We start from the raw sequence: 20,475 nt of genomic DNA on the forward strand, positions 1-20,475 counted from the left end.
GATTTCTGGGATGTCACAGTGCATGGCAGTAACTGTAGGCAACAGGTAAATATCTGAATAACTGCTATTCCAAACAGACAGACCATTTGCTGTCTATGAACTATTCGTGAAAGGCCTTTGTTTAACAGTATGGTCTATATTTGGGTGACTATTAGAACAGTGGAAAAACACTGATTCATCAACAGTGGCCTTACTGACCTCTGACCTCTTTTGTAAGGGAGACATGAGGAATGAGGATAAAGCTGCAAGAGGCTGATTGGAAATAAAATTTATAAAGTGTGTCAAAAGCAATAATCATTTCAAGTCTGAAACAATGTGGTGTTTCCATTTGTTAACTACAGTGAAATATTAGCGCCACAGCGAGGGAGTTCATGTTGGCTGATCGCTCCTCTGCGAAGACAGTTGTCTAGATAAAACCCTGCAAATACACTGCGATTAATGACCCACACAGCAACTTCCATAGCACCGAACGCACGCCTGAAAAACACGGTGTGAAGCCCTCCTCTCCTTATCTGCCTGCTGACAGACGCGGCGTCCTCCCTCCTCTACACCGCAAGGCGTAATGACTAACAGCTGGGGTGGCTGACTATTTTCAAACCCAAATGGGAATGGAGATGGTGCAGATGGTGTGTTATTATCTCCTCTGCGCGTGAAGTGAGCCTCGGTACCTGACCACCAACTCACCTTCAATGAGTGAGTCACTCAACACTTTTCTCTACCCATCGGCCTGCTCTGCTACCTTATAGGATTATGTGACTCATTTGTGCGCCACTAAAACTACCTATGGTGACAGAGAGCACACGACATTTTAGGTATTCAAGCAACAGTAAATGTCTTAATGTGGCTGTAGAGGAGGAACACTGTGTTAATAAAGATGTTTGAGTTGGAACAAGAGATCTCCAGGAAAGAAGACTAAAAAAGCAACACTATCCTGTACTTTACCTAACTGGAGAATCGCCGCCAGAGGTCACAAAAGGTCACGGTCACAGACTGTGACTACTATAAACCTTACTGTGAGGAACCCTCACGTGATCTGCAAAAACAAACACGAACTCTATTTAAAAAGTCTTGCTGTCACATCTAAAGAACAGGAAGTGGTTGCAAAGAGGACCTGAAACTTCACTTGTCAGATAAAAGCAGTGACAAGCAAACAGGTCAGTTGCTGGACCTACAGTGTCACGTGCAGCCGGCGGCAGTCAGAGGTGTTATGCCAAGAACCCAGTGACCCTAAAATAGTAAAACAATCACACTCAAGCAAGTCAAGCCAGTGCAGCAGCAACAGCCCGTAGGAATTTAAGCTTTTCAGCAAAGCTTGTTGTGAAACTTACCTGAGACTGAACCTGTTGACCTATCAGTAACACACTCTGCACAATCCTTACTTTTCTCAGTTTCACATTCAACTACCTGTCTTGTTTCCAGTGAACCAGCAGTGTTTGAAGATAAAGAGAGACACACAAATATGTGATAATCATGGCTACTCATTTTTACTTCTCAAAGTTAGCAGTCAGTTAAATGTACATTATCAAAAAAGGCCCAACTTTTTCACTTCTCCTCAATCTCCAGATAACATACAAAAAAAAGGACAAACCAGGACATTATAAAGCTGCACATTTTGTACCAGATACAATAATAAAATACGCAATGCTACATTAAGTGGTTAAAAATACAAAGGGGAAAAAGTATATTGATTTTTTTTTAAAACATCTTTTAAAGAATATACAATGTTATTTTTTCTTAACTAGCCAAGATTTTTAGTAGAAAGTGCATTCTATATAACAAAGAAAGGAGGAGGAGAATCATTCGGCAAACTGAAAGACATAACAGGACATGGCAGAGAGACAGACTCCATGAACAAACATAACAGAAGAATGTATTTCAGACGTAGCTTGGAGGGGCTAGTGTAAAGTTGCCAAAGCAAAAGGAACATCGCTTTCACTTTGAAGGGAGGTCCATAATGGAGCAAAAGGGCATTTCTTTTTAAAAAAAACAAAAAAAAAACAAAAAAAACAAAACAGGAAATGAACTTCAAGCACATACTTAAAGAAATGTCCTTCGTTTGCTATGGTCCCTTCCACACTAACCGCCTCCATCCAGGATTCTCCTCCTTTCCTTGCCTAAAAACATCCACTCAGAGTAATCACCTCCACCCTTTCCCATGCAGCCACAACTGCACTCTGTTCCACAATGCATTGTCAGTCCCTCCCTTCCCTGCGCCTCACCCACGCAGCAGTAAAGTGCAGAGAATACACACAAATGAAAAAGGCTTTTTAAAAAAAAAAAAAAAAAAAAAAAAAAAAAAAAAAAATTACAAGACAAAGATCCATACTGCGAAATGCTGAAGAGCAGCAGTGAAACTGATGGGGACAGCATGATAAGCAAATAATGCAGCGGTAGTAAGACCTACAGAAATGGCAGGATAATCGCAGGTCTCAAATCAAAGAAGGAACATCCTTAACTACTGAGCTGAACCACTTCAGACTGAATACCATTAGAGTGGTAGAAAGATGTTAAATTACTGCTATTATCCATGTCAGCTATCCCCAAGTACACATATATTGGGGCACACTGTGTAAAAGCAGCTTTTGGTACAAGAGCACTGGGGACAACCAGACAGACAGACAGGTAGAGACTAACGCATGCTCGCACACACACTCACAGCTCAATGTTCCTCCTCAATACACCATCATACTTAGTGAAGGGGTAACAACCAAGCAACCCAAATTCGTGCCAAATACTTGCCAACCATTTCTGCTTCTTTTCAACAAATAACATTCACACCATTGGCTATTACATTAACAAATGTACTTTTTTGCGCTGACTTTTTCACGTTACGCCTATCTATACAGAGAATTCCGAGTATTCAGAACTGTATGACCACTGGACTTTATCCTGACATTTCCTAACGTGCTACAAACAGTATACCTACACTACAGACCCATTCATTAGCTTAGAACTGAGCAAATTATCAGAGAACATAAAAAACACGAATGACTCAGCAGCCATCATTCTGCGTAGGCAACATTCATCAGGTTTCGACGCCTTTGCCTTTGTGGATCAAAGTGTGTCAGTATGTTGAAAAGTCAAAAATAAACCAGAAACGCCCCACATCAAACCGTGGAATATAGACTGAGAGGAATATGCATAATTGTCTGTTAAGACCTGTGATGAAAAAGGTCCCAGGTGTGTATACTGTGTGTCAAATGACCTTTAACATGGTAACCCGTATCGTTTCAACAGCAGCGAAGGGAGGTGGGGTAAATCCTGATGGGGCCATGTGTCTGGCCCCTCACAGTGGCAGTATTTGACAGTCATCTGCTATCTAAAAGCATCTGTTGACCAACAGTACTGAAAAGCTGAGGTTGCACTGATCACAGTAAGTAAATCAGTGACCATATGGTCTTTGTCTTTTGCGTGTGCTTGAGTAAGTGTGAGGCTGCGTGTGCCCAGGGCATGTCCTGCATAAATTGAGTTTCTTGTTCACAAAATAGTCTGGTCAAACCTCAAATCCATTGTAGAAAAGCCAGGCCGGCAAGACATGTTCTATATGACACAATACATTGTTAATTTGTAATATTACACTTCTGAAAATAAAATGGAAAAGCAAAATTAAGAAATATTTTATGTACTGGAATGGAAAGCACCATTTAACCATATGAATCTCAGACTACGTCTAGATTCAACTAACCATTTACAAAACTTTTTTTTCCGATGTCCTTTACAAAAATCCCCCCTCCCCCCTTCTTACTGTAACCTATGGCACTGCATCTTGCACTACTGCTGTTTCCCCTCTGACAGAAAGCCTCAACCTTAGTACAGAGAAAGACTCAGGTAGAACCAGTTACAACATTCATTACACATTCCTGTGGGGCCTGAGGCTCTGCAGTACAATGCGGACGAAAGGTTGAGTATTGCTATGGGGAGGACCTGCACAGAAAGCAAACGTCCGGACCGATGTGCAACCGTAAGTCAACTCGACATAAAGACGAAAGTTCAATGACACACTGATCTTTTAGGATCCATGTAGCCCAGGTAATACATATGATGAATTCCATCAGCAGCTTATGATGAAAAGGAGATACTTTACACCCATCAATGTACAGAGAGAGAACTCACACAGAAATAATTTCTGTAGATTTCCCAAGAAAATGTTCATGAAAAAAAAAATTCTAAACAATGAAAAATCTTTGTCAGTTGATCGGGGTTTTTAAGTAGGTTCCTTACTTAAATAACGTGTGCACTGAGGGTGTTTCAGTCTGAGTCTTTCACACATACACAGGTGTGCATGTTCAGCTTGACTTATTTATATCTGTTTGAGAGGAGTACCCTTGTATTAGGGGCCTTGCAACTGAGAGACTGAGGCAGGACTATGTGAAGAAGAGGAACAAGGCGTGGTTTGGTGTGGGCCTGCAGTGCTGGAGCATAGTTCAGTGGTGCTGTGGGGCTCCAGGACCCTTGTCAGGGGGGGCCATGTGGTGCAGGTAGCTGCTGTCTTCGTGCCCACAGTGGTTTAGGGGCTCACTCTTAAAAAGGGCAGGGGGTGGGGGCAGGTGAGAGACTGGGGGCACGGCCAGGTGGTGGGGGTGAGGTGGGGCATGTTGGGGTGTGTTTGAGAGGTGTTGTTGGGTTGTTGGGGGGTGGGGATGATGGTGAGAAGGGGTTGAGTGGAGCTGCACATGGGAGAATGTGTGTCCCACAGGGCCCCGCTGAGGCATGGGCCCTCCTGTCGGGCTGAGGCCCAGGGATGCTGAGGTGGTGGCCGGGGTGGCAGCTGAGGGGCCGGGGCCAGAGGTGGAAGAAGAGGAGGAGAAGGTGTTGGCAAAGATGCGGACAGGCACAGGTGGGCCGCTGGTCTGCAGAACTACAGGGCTGGTGACCCGGAAACACTTCTCTTTGTGTGCTTTGAGCATGTTGGAGAAGCGGAAGCGCTGTCCGCACACCTCGCAGGGATAGGGCTTCTCCCCTGTGTGGGTGCGCCGGTGGCGCTTCATGTTGGGCCGGCTGGTGAAGCTCTTTCCACAGATCTCACAAATGAAAGGCTTCTCTCCTGCACAGATTCAGAAAACGAGATATCAACATATGAGGGAGACAGACACTGTATCCGTTCACAAAAAGCTTTACAGAGAAAATATGATGCATCCGACTCAAATCATTTGCTGTCAAATGAGATGATTTCAAAATTTAAAATAATCAACTCATTAAAGCTCTCCAAATGACAAAGTTAACTTTTCCCCATTTTTTCCTCTACAGAGAGCAGCAGCTCTACTTTAAAAATGCTAATAAGTTGCCATCTTGAATTGAGAGTCTTTGCTGTCAACCCACCCACTCCGCAGGAAGCTATTACCATTCACACTTTGAGGAGAGGACATGTGAAAGTGAACAACAGCAGCTCAGTTGGAATGCCACTCTCATTAACCTCCCTCCATGGAGCCACTGAATGTGCCTGCTACCACCCACACAGCCATCTATTAACAGGCTGCTGAAGTGCTCTCTATGTGCCTTATTCTGGCATGTTATGTGTGAAGCTCCTCCAAACCAACTAATATCAAAAGGTGACAGCTAATGTGATAGTCTTCTGTAACTGTTACATTACACTCACTCTCAAGATTTCATGAAAAATCGGTGCCGTGAACACAACTTTGGGTGTTTAACATGTGTGCTGCCTATTACAGGGCATGGTTGGGTGTGTCTCCTCCTGCAGGAGGCTAAATTGGTTTCCAGTGGCAGGCAGAGGAGAGGGTAGTGTAATTACACATCACAAATATAACTGTGAGGGCCAATGGAGAGCAGTGTGTCCACCCACAACAGGCACAGCTTGAGAAAAACAGTGAAGGACGTACAGACTTCATTGCACGGTTTGGTCTTAGAAATAGCAAAGTAGCAGGGACAGAAAATCAGAGGGATGTAATACAGTATGTCTGGGTAGTCATTATGAGCCGCAATATATGCAAGACTGTTCTTTGATGTGAAATGTCCCTCTCATTACAACAACTGGGCAGTCTCTTTGCTCTTACCACTATAATGTTCATCTTGGCAACATCCCGTGTCTTTCCTTTTTTAGAGAGGACATGGAGACTAGCTGGCTGGCTGGCTGACTGACGGATCTCAGGAACACACTCGTTTGTTAGTTTTCATTTCAGAATTGCAGACTGTCTGTATTTAGATTTATAACAGAAAAAAAAAAAACAAAAAAAAAAACATCTGACAACAAAGAAATATGTCGTGTTTTTACGTAAACTGACAGAGACTCAGGACCTACATTAGTAACAAGTCTTTTAGGCACTTTTTGCATTCATGTCTTTATTTCTATCTGATGTACTGTGTATATCGAGCAAAGTTTAAAAATAAATAATTGCTTTATGAAACGTAGCTTTTGCATTTTTGCAGAAGAGTTATCTTGCTGTTCACTGTAATTTACTGTTTCTCTACCGAGTGATATTTAAATAGATGTTGGAAAGGAGATGTGCAAAGATATAAGGGAAGACTGAGAACACCAGAGAGGCGAGACATCTCTCTCCAAAATAGTATTTTTCTGATTTTAGCTACTTTAAACCACACTTCGTAAAACGCTGTTCTTGTGAGTTTTTCCTTATTCCCTCACTTTCCGTCATCCCAATCCCTGTCAGACTGGTTGGAAAGTTTGCTGTATAACTTTAAATGTCAATAACATCACAAGAAATTCCATTCCCAAGTATAATATTGAAACTAGCCACAACCAGTAGTTTGCTTGCAATCTGAATGAATCCTGTATACAAGTTGTGTCATTCTTTGACTGGTTATTTACTGGATAGCTCCTGGGCCACTGGAAACAACTGTCTCTGGAACAGGAACTTGTTATGGCCCAGTAACTAAATTTAAACAGAGGTGCTTTAAGTCGCTAAACTGGTTGAGTTCCTGCAAAGGTTCCCAGATTTGTGGAAAAGCTTATTAAGTCAAAAGGGCTTTAAAAGTGGAAAGTACATGCCTATAGTGAAAAGGCAGGTTAGGTTCTCACTTCATAAAAAGGTTCCTGATGATGTTTTTGGGATGAATAATAACAACAGACCAAAATACAATGGCACAATTGGTCTATGTAAGCATATAGATTGACTTACAACTCACAGCCAAACTTCTCACCTGTGTGTGTTTTCATGTGCTCATCAAAATACTGTTTCATGTTGAAGTCTTTGCCACACCATTGGCACATGAACTGCTTGTGTCCGATGTGAATGCTCATGTGAGAGCGCAGCTGGTACTTGTACTGGAACCGCTCGTCACAGTTCTATAGCAGAGACAACAGAAGCATTCAGATAACATGCACACAGCAGGTCAGTGCACAGGCCATGCACACAAAAACACTCACACAGACACACAAATCAAAACTTTGAATTAGCCTCAAGATCTTTCACATACTCTTCTTACTTGAAAACAACCATTAGCAGTTTAAGAGAGTAACAATATTAAGTCTATTCCTGTTTCCTTTGAGCATTCAAAAGTGCACATATACATGTTATGTGATCTTAACAGTACTGTGTACACAGCTGTTATGTGACTACTGTACATACATAGACTACATAACATGCACAAAAGAAAGCAGGTTATTTGTTATCGTCAGGTTAGGCAGGAAAGTGTGGAAGATTTTTATCTGCATTTCATTGAGACAATTCAGTTGTAGTCAGACTTAACAAGTGGATTTAACCATTTTGCATATGAGGAAGCCCAGCCCAGGATACATGTGTACATAAGAAATGAGGTTAATGAATGCAATTATTTGTCTGCATGTGACCACACAAACACTACTATTTGAATTATGAGGCTTTCTTGGTCAGGTGTTAACTAAAATGAGATATTCACAACCTCAATGGAACAACCTGGCTAAATAAATGTAGTGAAAAAAAATCTAGCAGATTCCATACGGCACTGCTCTGTAAGAGCACTGAGGAAAATGATGGTCTACACATTACATACACCCTTAATAAGCATATAATTGTAGTGTAGGAGGACTTCAAACATTTAATTAGAGCAGCTCCACCCATACACACATGCTCCATTCAAGTGGTTGGACAGGCCTCGGGTGGGAGTAAAGCACCCCCATCTGTCACCTTCCTCTGAATCAATGAGTCAGGATACGGTTATGATTATCAACTGTTACTAACTCCGCTGAGCAGAAAGGAACCTTGATGAACAATGTGACTGAATAACATCCTTGAAAGAGGCCAGTCAAAGCTCCAAAAACATTTAGTTCTACATTTATATTATGTTCCAGTTTATTGGTGAACATCGTGTTTGTGTGGTTTGCTAATATTTGACATGGCTTGACTTAAACTTCTCTGTACCCCCCCACCCCACCAAAAAACATCAACTGAATTAAACTGACTATTTTGGGTTGTTCACAAACCACATGGCACATCTGCTCAAACTAATGAGTAAAAACTACTTTGAGGCTCATTTTACGGCACATAAGGGCAAATTCTTCAAAACTGTAACATTCAGTCACTCTACTCAAGACAGCCAATCACTTGCTGAGTACTGAATTCAGTTCAAAATAAATATGTTACAAAGGACAAGGAAGACAGACTGTGACTTTTAGGTGTGTGTGTGTGTTTATGACAAACAATATCTAATAATTACCAACACTCCAGAATTTAAACATTATATAGGTTCTAACATAGGGGGTTTTGATCAGGCAAGTAAATGAACCCATGACCATGGGGAGAAAGACTCATTCAAGCGTGGAATTTGGGCTGCTTCGAAAACAGTGTGTCTGGCTGGGAACTGTTGTGGTCCAAGGCTGAGTCATGTGTCTTCTATGTTATGTGAATGACCTTTACAAGGAAACACACATTTCAACAGCAGCAGGATGTGAAAGGGTGATAGAACAAAAAGACAAGCAAGCCGCATTCTGCTCTAGAATTCCTATCATTCCCCCTTTCCACCAAAATTAGTGGGTATAAGTGTTTTTTTTTGTTTTGTTTTTTTTTTTTTTTTTTAAAATGCGGCCAAACCCGCTAATAAAAGACGATTGACCCTTCTTCCACTGCCAGTCGAGTTTTTGTCTCTCTGTTTGGACTGAGGACACACAAGTGCAAGGAGCATAGACAAAGATGCAGGGGGGGATGAGTGAGTTGCTAGTGACGTTCAGGGCTGCGTTCACTCTTTCATCTCTGAGCACAGTGTAGCTGTGGTACTTCTGGTTTAACAGCACTGCTGGAAAGGTGATGCGTCTGTCTACACTGTCTGTGCTCTAAAAGACGTTACAGCAGGAAAGGGGGGTGAAAATTAGCATGTTCACCCAGGTTTGTGTTTACATCAATGCCGATCAGAGCAGATAAATACCTGCATCTACTGCAGAGTCATTTGACCCAGGTGTGAATGCTGATTGAACCCTTTTCAATTGCAGAGGAAAGCCAGATGTTTGTGGGATTTTTGACCAGTGGAAAAGGGGCTTTAGTGCACCAATTCACAAACGAAGTACAATTTAAGTAGCTTTGAAATTTGGGACCTTGCTATGTACCTCTGTGCTGCTCAGCACTTCTTTTGAATGCCGTTATAACTACTGGTGTGTTACCGATTTTATGCATTCTATGTAATCAATTTTTAACTTTATTTTAATTTTTCATTTATTTTATCATGTTATTGTTTCATTATTATTCCATCTCATTTTATATTAATGTTTTAATGTTAAGTGCATGTCTTTTCATGTGATGTACTTGGTGCACTGGATGTAATTTGTTTTAAAAGCACTTTGTACTGCATTTATTGTGTGAAAGGTGCTATACAAATCAAGTTCATTATCATTAATATTATTATTACTTGCAATAATAAAATAAAAACAAATACAAGACAGTCTGTATCTGACTTAAGCCAGGGATGTTATGTACTATATTTAAACTGTGTAGCAGAGTGTGACACAAATGCATCCGTGCACACACTGAAGGACAATTTGCAAACAGTACAACAAACCTCCCAATTGCTGTTTTAGCCGTTTTGTCTCAGAAAAAACGTTTGTAGTCCACATCTAAGGTGAGGTAATCATGTTCTCCAGCTGTATGGCCTAGTACAAATCTGTATTTTGGCTGTGGGGCACTAGCCTTAGTTTTAACAGATACAATCAGATGGTCACTCTAGATGCAGTTATGTCACATTTTGAAGCCTGCTGCAAACTGAAATCAGTCTCCATCAGAGCTCAGCCCAATCTTGATTTCTCTAAACACAGGATGTCATGTCTGAACCAGACCACAGTGTGTGCATCTTACCTCACAACGGAAGGGTTTCTCTCCAGAATGCTGGAGTGAGTGAACTTTTAAAGACATGCTGCGTTTAAATGACTTCCCACATGTCTCACAGGTGAACGGCATGTCCTTAGTGTGAGCTGGGTTTGAGAAAAAAGAGGAAAACAACACTGAAACAACTGAGTAGGCCTGATATGGTTTTATCAAGGTTTCAAAATGGCTGTGCTTGAAGAACAATAACCTCTGACTCTATCCACATAAAATTATAGAAAATTTATCTGATGCCACATAAGCACCTTTAAAAAAGGAGATGATGGTAAATGTAAAGTCACAAAATACAGGATGAAAAATATTAATATAAAACTTTTTTGTGGTCCATTAAGCTGTGTGGTGGCTCATAGTTGTAGTATGGGATATTAAGGTGGTGAAGCACAATAGGAACCGTAAAAAAAGGCTATCACTTACCAACCATGTGTTTACGGACGTGAGCCATAGTGTAGAATTTTTTCTCACAGATTTCACATGAGAACTTCTTTTCTGCATAGCCATGCACAATCTTGATGTGCTCATGCAGTGACCACAACTTCTTGAAAGACTTGTTGCAGGAGACACACTGAAGAACACATAAAAGCAGAAAGAAAGACTAAGTTTATTGTTGCTAATAGGCATCATGATAAACTAAACCTTAGGGTTCTTTAGTTGGTTCCCATTTGCTTAAATAGTTTCCTGGTACTCCAGCTCCCTCTGCTGGATAAATCCAGCATGGATTTAATTTTCTGAAATCCCTGGATATCCTCTGATGACAGTCAATAAGAGCAGGCAGCATAGATGCTGGTAGGAAAAGAAACAAAAACTAAATATAAAGATTTAATGAATGCAAATTTGGTTGTTGCTGTGATTCTAGATTAAATTACAGAACTTTAATACTACAAAAAATGCCCTTTGATACATTTTCCACAGCCATACTGATCAAAGAATGAGGCAGGGACAATAAGGCCTACAGTTATTTATTAAGTACATGAATTTAGTCACATTTATCACATTTTTTTGATAAGGCTGTGACAATGTGCTCATCTCCCAATTTGATTCCATCACACTTGTAAGCTGATTATATATGTATTGTGATTTTTAAGTATCACCATTCTAGAAGTATTATGATTGAAGTTTTTATTTTTTATTTTTGTTCACTTAAACACTAGACAATACACTTCTAGAGAATATAGCTGTGTCCCAATTCCGGGGTCACATCCTTCAGAGGATAAGGTCTATGAAGATGTGGCCTCCGAAAACCACGAAGGCCCCAGCAAAATGAGATGGTCTGGTCTACAGTGGATTTCTTGTCTATCCTCAGCTGCTGATTGACTTGCGGATTCTTATTCTCTTTTTGAAAAGTGATTGAGCTCAGACTCAGCTTATGTATATCAGGAGTCAAAACAATGCAAATCACATGTCAGTGAGTCTAAGTTTTATTTCAGCAGAAGCATTGTAGCTATAAACCCCTTGGCTCTGTCTTAAAGCCATGCTAATGAAAAATTTGTCAACATGAAAACCACTTAAGAGGTCAGTAGACAATAGACAAATAAATTAGTCTTCTACCTGTTAGTTAAGAACTGTTATAATTAAGTTAGATAAACTACTATTACAATAAAATTAGATAAAGTAGTATTATAGGTAAGTTAAATGAAGTTAAATGAAGTACTGTTATAATGAAATGAATCAAAGTGGAAGCCTCCAGCTGAAGCTTCCAGTCAACATATGTTCGGAAAACAACAGTTAGCAGTTAGCGAAGTTAAACTCTTACCAGCCAGCTGCACAGTTAAATATGACAATTTATTTACTGAGAGGGAAACCAGCGACCTATGGCTGCCATTCCAACAAACAACTCTCTAGTTCACATGCTGATGCTACCAGGCAAACCAGCTAGCTCCTGCGCTGTTGCTACTAGCCCAGTGTGAATAATAAAAATATCAATTCAGGAATCAGTGTGGTGATTGAAAAATAGTAACTTCATTGTGGTCTCATCAGATCAAAGAGACTTCTTCAAATTTTAGAATCTCCTACTTGCCTTGCAGCAAACGTTGGCCAAGATATCATATGATTTTTCTCCAACAGTGTCTCTCTTTTCCTCTTCCATAAAACTGGTGAAGCACCAGGGGAAACAGTTGTGTGCACATCGTCCTTCATCTCAGCTATGAACCCTGAAGAGCCACAGCTGCCACAGGCCTGTTGGGAGCCTCACTAGTACGTTTATCACTGAGACGTTTAGTTGATGAAGTCAACCTATTTAACACAGATTTAAACTGTTCTTAATTGGTTTTCTGTTTGGTTTTACTTTTATCTTAATATTATTTTGACCACGAAATTGACAAACCAGTTGACAGTCACTTTTAACACTTTGATTCAATACAAGTGATCTCTATTCAAATAATTATTTATATAATTATTATATATTATATATGTTTTGGTGCATTACAGTTGAAATGGATGAACAGCTATGCAGTTGGTTATTATGGACACTGCATTAATGTCATATTTGCAAGTCTGTGTGTCAATGCATTTGATTTGCTTGACAAGACTTCACTGAAGATTACATGCACGAAGCATTTCATTTGTGTGTTGCCTACAAGGCAGAATAACCCTAACCCTGTGTATTATCAGGTTCTGCATCAGTAAATATTTCCCTTATAAAAATCAACTAATCATTAAAAAACTTGTATCTTCAGAGCTTCACAGTTTCAACTACTTTAGCCAGCTGAGGTAAGCTGACAATATTGTCATCACAAAGTAACTAAGGATGCATATCAAACCTAGCAAAACAGAGGGCTAAATTAAGCAATTCAAAACACAGTACCCTTGAGTATTAATATGCCAAATCAACTTTTTCAGTTTTAGAGAAGTGAAACCATATTGGAGCTACATTTCTGAAATGTCTTCAATGGCAGCTGATGACTTTTCTAGTGCTTTCACACATGCAACCCTGAACCTATCCGGACATTACCCAGAGGAGCTGAATGTCAGAATGCAAATGTCCGAATCAGTCATGAAACAGATTTTACCCCGCCAGCTCCCAAATACAAAGTCTGTGTAATGTCCGATTGAGCTGATGTGTGTATAAAACCGGTCATTGTCCAGAGAATTCACAGCGAGCGAGTAGATATGATGATGTCATTTCTAACCTGCCTTCTGCACGCTCTACCCAGGCATCGCCTAAACCAGATGGAGTATTTTCAGTAGGTGAGAACGCGTCTGACATGGTCGCACACCTGCTGTGTGCTACATGAGTGAAAGGGCAACTCTGGACAATGTCCACACCTGATCCTCTGGACATTGTCTGGAGTTCATATGAGAAAACATCTTTCTAGATGTTTGCAGTTTCAGAGGGTGTGGGCATTTAACTGCCGAGAGACAAAACAAAACTAACTACCTCACACTATGTGTAACAGGAATTACAACAGCAATGTTTCAAATGTTGACTGTACTCTGCATGTGTGGACAAAATAGTCCACTTAAACAACAGGTTAATGCATGAAAACAACCAATAAATCTACATAGTAGGTGCTAAATTTATCTACATCTTAAAACTTAGTATCTAACACTATGGTAAACCCTGAAAACACGCTGCCCTTCCATTAAGAATAACATTTGCTAGAGGAATTACAGAGGTATGGTATGAGACAGGAGGGGTTTGCTTTACCTGGATGTTCTTCTCACAGTCAGTCTGCTGGTGTAACGCCAGCTCACTCTCCAGGACAAACTTTTTGCCACACTTGTCACAAATCTGCATTCGCCTGTGTGTAACATTCATGTGCTTCTCCAGGTACCAGCGTGTGTTGAACACTCGAGGGCACTTTTCACATGCCAGCATCTCCTTCTCCTCCACCTCTGCTTTCCCTCCTGTATTTGTGGTCGTGGAACCAGCAGACGATGGGGCTGACCTGGCTGATCTGCGCATGCTCTTTGGAGGCTCAATTCGCTTCCGTCTCCCCCTGGTGGTCATTCCAGCAGTGGAAGTGCTCAGAGCTGTTCTGAGGCTTTTCCTCCGCGGCTGGCTGGGGGCTGTTGAGCTACTGGCACCCTGACGGGCCCTCTTTGACCTCGTTCTTCGGCTTTCAATCTCATCTTCGTCGTCTTCCTCCTCTTCTTCATCAGGGCTATCCTCCTCCTCCTCCTCCTCCTCCTCCTCTTCTTCCTCCTCCTCCTCATCGCTGCCAGCTCTCTCAGAGTCATCTGCTGTGGTTCCAGTTTTGTTGTCACCCTTGGATACATGAAGAGTTTGGTTGTTCAGGTTCACCTCAACAATGATCTGCTCACGCTTGAAACCCTCCTCTTCACCATCCTCATCCTCTTCTTCCTCATCTTCATCATCATCTTCAGTTTCGTCAGAGGTGCCATTGTTTCCAGCCTGGGACCCCTGCATCCCCACCTCCTTTCCTGCTCCTCCCTCTCTGAAATACTGCTGATGTTGCTGTGGAGTCATATGTTGTGTGGGCAACTGACCAATGTTCTGATCTCCCATGGATGTCTTGGCTGCCATTTTATTGTCCACTAACACAGAATAAGGCTTGCCACCAACCTCCCTCTTGTAAAGCTTGCCTGTCAGGTCCAGATCTGGGTTAGGGGAATGAAAATAGGACTGGGACACTGGCGCCCTGCGTCCTTCCTCCTGTGACATCCCGCCAAGGCTAGGGACGGAAACCTCTTCCTTGAGGCTCTGGCAGGATTTCATGAAGAGGGAGAGGGAATAGAGGGATGGAGTTGGTAGGTCCACAAGGCAATGGAGAAGAATTACTGATATGGTGCCTGGTTAGACTAGCGTATTCTACAAGGAGGGGCAGGGGATGCCACACCAACCCCCCGCCTTCCTTCTACTGAGGAGACAGGAAGGAGGGGATGAGGTGAGAGACAGTCAACCTGATTCAAAGAGAGCATCCATGCTGTCCAAGGTAGGAAATGCTGTTGGAAAGACATACAATCTCTTCCAAGTTTTGTTTCATATGCTTAAAAATCAGACTGGAAAAATCAAAGGCTCCTTGTCTTTGATGCTGAACATTTGAAGCTAAATTCCACTCCAGTTATTACGTGAGGTGTAGGCAGGTTCCAGATTCAGTTTCTCTGAAGACTGATGCTCTGCAGGGCGCCAGTGTCTTCAAATTGCAGAGCAGGTAAAGACAAGCTGAATGCCTGACATGGAACTGCTATAGGGACTACTGTGTCTTGCTTGAAGAGCCATTTACAGTGCATTACCTGTAAGATAAGAGAGAGAAACAGGTAAAAATATATACAAGTTTAGAAAAGGTTTTCTTCTCCTGTCTATTGTCACTAGAGAGTCTGTGAACTGAAACTACAGCTATATTGTCAAGATTTCAGCACTGAGCAGCACCACATTTGCCCACAAATGTTTCAGTATTGTGAGTAGGAGTTGAAACCACAGCCTTTACACATGAATGCGAGAGGATTCAACTTCAGAAAATCAGCAGTCTAAATATTTCCAGACCACAAGTGAAACACCTCACTCTGATTGTTACAACAATGGAAATGCAAGGCACAACTTTTCCCCACTGTGGAAAAGATGTAAAATATTTTATTCAAGATGATCAGATAAAAGATTTTATGATCCTCAGAGCAAAAAAACTTGAAAAGCTTGTTAATAGCTCAATATCAATTGCAATGGACTATATGTAAACATAGATGCAGTCACTGTACATCATCTGAATTTTTATTCTTTCACAATAAACTCGATAGCAAACCAATGATTAAAAACGAGATTGTCTTTAGTTTAAAACAACACACAACGATGTGCGCATACCTCCCATTGACTGTTATAGAGAGCATAGTGTAACCACAGCTCAGGAGCTTGTATTGCAAATATAACCACAGGAAACTGTATTTCAACCTTTCAATGAAGCATAAGCACTGCACAGTTTGGAACCTACAGTAATATCATGTTTGCAAGTTAAAGATGAAAATGAAAGTATTAAAAACAAATCTATTTTCTTGTGGACTCCTTACTTTTATACTTACTTTCTTTGTTGGTTCCTGACCTTGGTGTACATAGATGTTGGGGTGTCCCTGGCTTACAGTTGAAAGACCTCAAACAACCTCACGCCCTACTCCCCATAATGAGTGTGCACCAGGGCGGTTGGTTCACTAGAAAACCTCCCTAAGCAAGAAACAAAAAAACAAGTTTCCCCTCCTAGAGATGACAAACACCCTCTCTTGTGGCTTCACGAACATCTTATGCTTTATTTCTTTTAGCAACTGATGCTGCACCGTGCACAAAATAAATAAATAAATAAAAAATTTGCCACGAGAGACTTTCATATTCAAACATGAGGACTACTTATTTCTAATCTTTGATTTTCAGTCATGGTTAACATGCATGCTTTGCCAGATTGCCAGGAAAAGGAGCAAATGTGTGTGTAAAGGATGGGATAGCTATGAGCATAGAGCTATGCAAAAATGATAACCCTGATTATTTCATCAACTGTGATCATGAGTATTTTTCACAATTGAGCCACAAAAATAATTCTCTTTCTCTTACATTTATTACAGTCCTTACCACTTCTTTATTATTTAGAGTTCAATTCCAGCTCAAATTCAAAATGAACAGAAGCTGCACTTGCTCAGAATAATCTGTAATAAAACCAGAATAATTCCAAAGCAGACAGATCTATTGTTGAAATCAAAAAAAAGGAGATTTACAAGTATTTTACATTTTTATCATTGTTTCAACTTTGTTCATTGATCCATTTTTTAAAGATGCTCTGTCTGCTCTTTTAAAGACACTGTGTATCTCAATATTCAATCTGAATTTAAATTCTGGTCAAACTGATTCAAATTAACTGCTATAATCTGTGTTGGTAAATCCTAAAATTGATTGTCTTGTTCCTCCTGTCACTTTATTTAGGTAGACTAATAAAAAGCATGCAAGAATGAAGGCATGTGTAAATTGAACTGTACTGTGTTTGTTAGGTTTATATTAAAACCAAACATATACCAATCTGTTCTACCAGTTTTGCAAGTGAAAGCCATTTATGCAGAATTTGACTACCCACACATACGAGACACACCTGTCTTCTTGTGCATGCTGACTCTGATCCTTTCTGAGAATTGGACAGCAGCTCTGAGAGCATTAAGACCACAAGGGGAGGGCAAGCTCTGCACTGACAGAGCAACTCAACTCACATGGCTGTCTTAGACACAAAGCCTAATAGATTATCCTACTTCTGGATGACAGAGGAATATAAATTGCATGAGAACCCACTGCCTGAACTTGACTTAAAAGTGCAATCAGCTGCTTTCATTCTCTTTTAAACTCATGCCTGTTAAATAAATATTTATGGACTTGAAAAGATGTACTACAGCTGATTTTTAAGAATGTATTTAATTTTCCAAACACAATATAAAATTAATTAAAAGTACTATATTCACTGCTGAAAGTTGTCACAAAAAACACACGTGCAAATAAACAAACACCCAGTGTGTTATGTAACTGATATTGAGTAAAATCCTTCCACTCTCTTATCATTATCAACGATGAGTCACTTTAAGAGTTTCACTCATAGTGAAATAATGCAACCCTTTGATGTGGGAATCAAGTACAGCGCACACTTCAATATCAATGGTAGTAAGTCAAAAACAATCACCTTTGTCAGATCAGGATGTCAAACCTATTGGAATGATGATCATTTTTGACTGCCCTTTTTTTTCTTTTTAGTTTGGATAGCTTTTAAAGATGAACTCTGCACACTGATGAAAAAACTAAAACTGCATCAATGAATGTCTCTCTGACAGCTCCATTTCAGGAATCCAAATAATAACATGTTCAGCAAAACTTGCCCAGAAACCAAAGTTTATTCAACAATAACTAATTTAAACCCTTCTTGATTATGTTTCAGAGATGTGATGAGAAACCAAAACTCATTTCATATAGGGTAAGCCACAAAGCCAGTCATATACCGGATAGATGCTACTGTGGCTTAAAATTTGAATGACACAGGGTGGAAGTGTTACTGCAAAGGCACTATATAACACTTAAACCAAGAGCACTAAATGGTGCAAGTGTTCGCAAGTGCTTATGGCTGAACTGTGACAGTAAAGCAGATGAGACATCTGAGGCAGTCAAAATGTGTCACGTTTACCTCTTATTATGCAGCAGTGCTCCTTAAATCCATGCTCCCTCTCAAGTCTAGACTTTAATGAGCTTTCCCTTTTGCAGCTTGTAGCGGACCGTGTGAGGGTTCACATTCCTCACTCTGTCCAAACTCATAAGACCTTAACCAGCTCACTGTGTGGTGCACTGCAGGGGTGCTCCATGCCTCCATAGGTATTTGGCCCTCAAGCCCATAATCGGGTCATAGAGCAGTGCCTAGTGTTTTTGGTCTGAGATATGATAGAAGAGTGGGAGGGTTATAATCTCAGCCACCTTAAGCTCTCCCTTTCCATAGTATTCTTTATTCTCATCACCACACAAGGAGAGACACTATAAAGCCTGGCAGGAGACAGAATCCACTAATGTTTAATACTGTGATATATGCATTCTGAAAATGGAAAGATAACTTGGGAATATTCAACATGACTTGTTTAAAAGCTTATGCCTGTTGTATTACAATACTGAAAAATGACTGAATTACAAACGGAAGCACTGGGTCCAACAAGCCTTCCACTGTTGGCAATCGATGTTACACAGCGCGAAACCAACATAATACATAATTTTGGGGAGTACAACGAGATATGGTGCAGCAGCTACATTCTGGTTTTATAGTGCTACATCTTGCAGGGGGAAATCTTTTCAGGTATAGGAGTTGGAGTTCACAATGCAGTTTATATGAAGCGAAGAAAGGGTTAAAACAAAAAGGCAACATTGTACACCGAACAGCAGTAACACTGTGCAGGCCTGGCCAACTTAGGCTACTTAGCTAGCTAGCATCCATAGGTACTAACCTGCACACACACATGACAAGCTAACTTGGCTACATTAGCTCAAGCTGCAGTCTGTAGATATTCTAGTGCAGTTAAGGCTACTCAGCCGGAATAACAAGCATATTACCTTGCATAAGATATACCATCCAAAGGCTACTATTGCTGACATGCATGAGCTAACAACAGATAGGACTTTCACTTTTTTTTTTTAACCCAAAACCGCCCAGATTGGGGCTAGTTAGCTTAAAGCTAGCGTCAACGTCGGATATTTAGCATTAACGTTACACTTAATTTCGATACTGCACTTTCATGGGGAAGTGTGACAGTAATAGGACTCACATGAAGCGAGATGAAAAGCCGATGTCACGCTTTGTTATCAACGTATCTTTCTTGTCGCGCAAAAAATGAAAAGCACTGCTTTCCTAACAAAACCCAGACTGCTGTAACGTTTCTGACAAACCCACTCAACTCGACACTGTCACAAAGTCACTGCTAGCTCCGCTAACGGACATTTCTCACCGTAGCTTCGGCCACTGGTTACCGGTGACCCGTGTGTGCTTCTCCCAGCGGCTGCCATGCTTGTCATACACGTAAGTGCATAAATTTAAGTTATATGGCAACATTTTTGTTGTCGGTTTGCTGGCTTACCTCCGTCAAGAGCGACCTCCCTCTTGCGTCCGTGCAATCAGAGTTGCACAGATTCAGGGTTGCACGCGCACTTCTCTCGCTCGCCCCCCCTCTACATTCGCGGATGTGCATTTATAAATGCCAGTGGTCTTCTTTGTGCAAAAATGTGGGAGATTATTTGTTAATGTGAGTTGCGGGCTGCGGAGGTACCTGCGCCGGTGCGTCCTCAGCCCCGCTACGTGGCCCGGCCAAGCTCTCGCGCGTACCACCGCCGTCCCGCGCTCATCCCAGGCATTCAGGCCGCTGTCTGAGCAGGCGCGCGGCGGCGTGTCTGGGTCTCCACTCCAAACCAGACAGGGCACGGCGCGCGCGCACGCTGGGCTGAAATCACTGATTGATTAAATAATAATGAGCAGACCCTGAGGACCGTTTATCCTCTCAAAGGCAAATCCTGAAAGTCTAATTAATTTATTCTATTTTTATTATCAACTCTTTAATATTATGAGTTTGATGTTGTGTGTGTGTGTTTTCAAACGATTTTAAACAATTCTTGATGTTGGGCAGAGTTTTCAAACAAACTAAACCTGAGTCCACGTCCATCAACGTAGAAAGGGGCCCATCTTCATTTACAATTGGGCTGTCACATTCAAAGCTGGGTTACCAAGTGGGCAACTACTCGGGGCCCCCAAGTTTACCCCATATAATTTAAGTCTAAACT

The 20,475-nt window shown here is 41.1% G+C and overlaps 1 protein-coding gene across 3 annotated transcripts; it reads right to left on the reverse strand.

The window, feature by feature from the left end:
• Nucleotides 1-1,460: 1,460 nt before the first annotated feature.
• On the reverse strand, nucleotides 1,461-20,093 carry znf652 (zinc finger protein 652). Of its 3 annotated transcripts, none has more exons than XM_087175297.1 (6): nucleotides 19,968-20,093; nucleotides 13,903-15,452; nucleotides 10,674-10,821; nucleotides 10,233-10,348; nucleotides 7,114-7,258; nucleotides 1,461-5,044 (listed from the first exon to the last, which is right to left on the reverse strand). In XM_087175297.1, exons 2-6 carry the CDS (start codon nucleotides 14,932-14,934, stop codon nucleotides 4,425-4,427), a joined length of 2,061 nt encoding a protein of 686 aa, XP_087031423.1. In that variant the 5' UTR covers nucleotides 14,935-15,452; nucleotides 19,968-20,093; the 3' UTR covers nucleotides 1,461-4,424. The 3 variants fall into 3 exon arrangements, with proteins under 3 accessions (XP_087031423.1, XP_023266768.1, XP_023266770.1); XM_023411000.2 differs by having other exon boundaries at nucleotides 19,779-20,068; XM_023411002.2 differs by lacking the exon at nucleotides 19,968-20,093 and adding an exon at nucleotides 19,650-19,780.
• Between the last annotated feature and the right edge of the window lie 382 nt (nucleotides 20,094-20,475).

Source organism: Seriola lalandi, unplaced genomic scaffold (genome assembly GCF_002814215.2).
Source record: "Seriola lalandi dorsalis isolate HSWRI2012SDOR001 ecotype SW California unplaced genomic scaffold, Sedor1 jcf7180002054443, whole genome shotgun sequence".
Taxonomy (NCBI): Eukaryota; Metazoa; Chordata; class Actinopteri; order Carangiformes; family Carangidae; genus Seriola; species Seriola lalandi.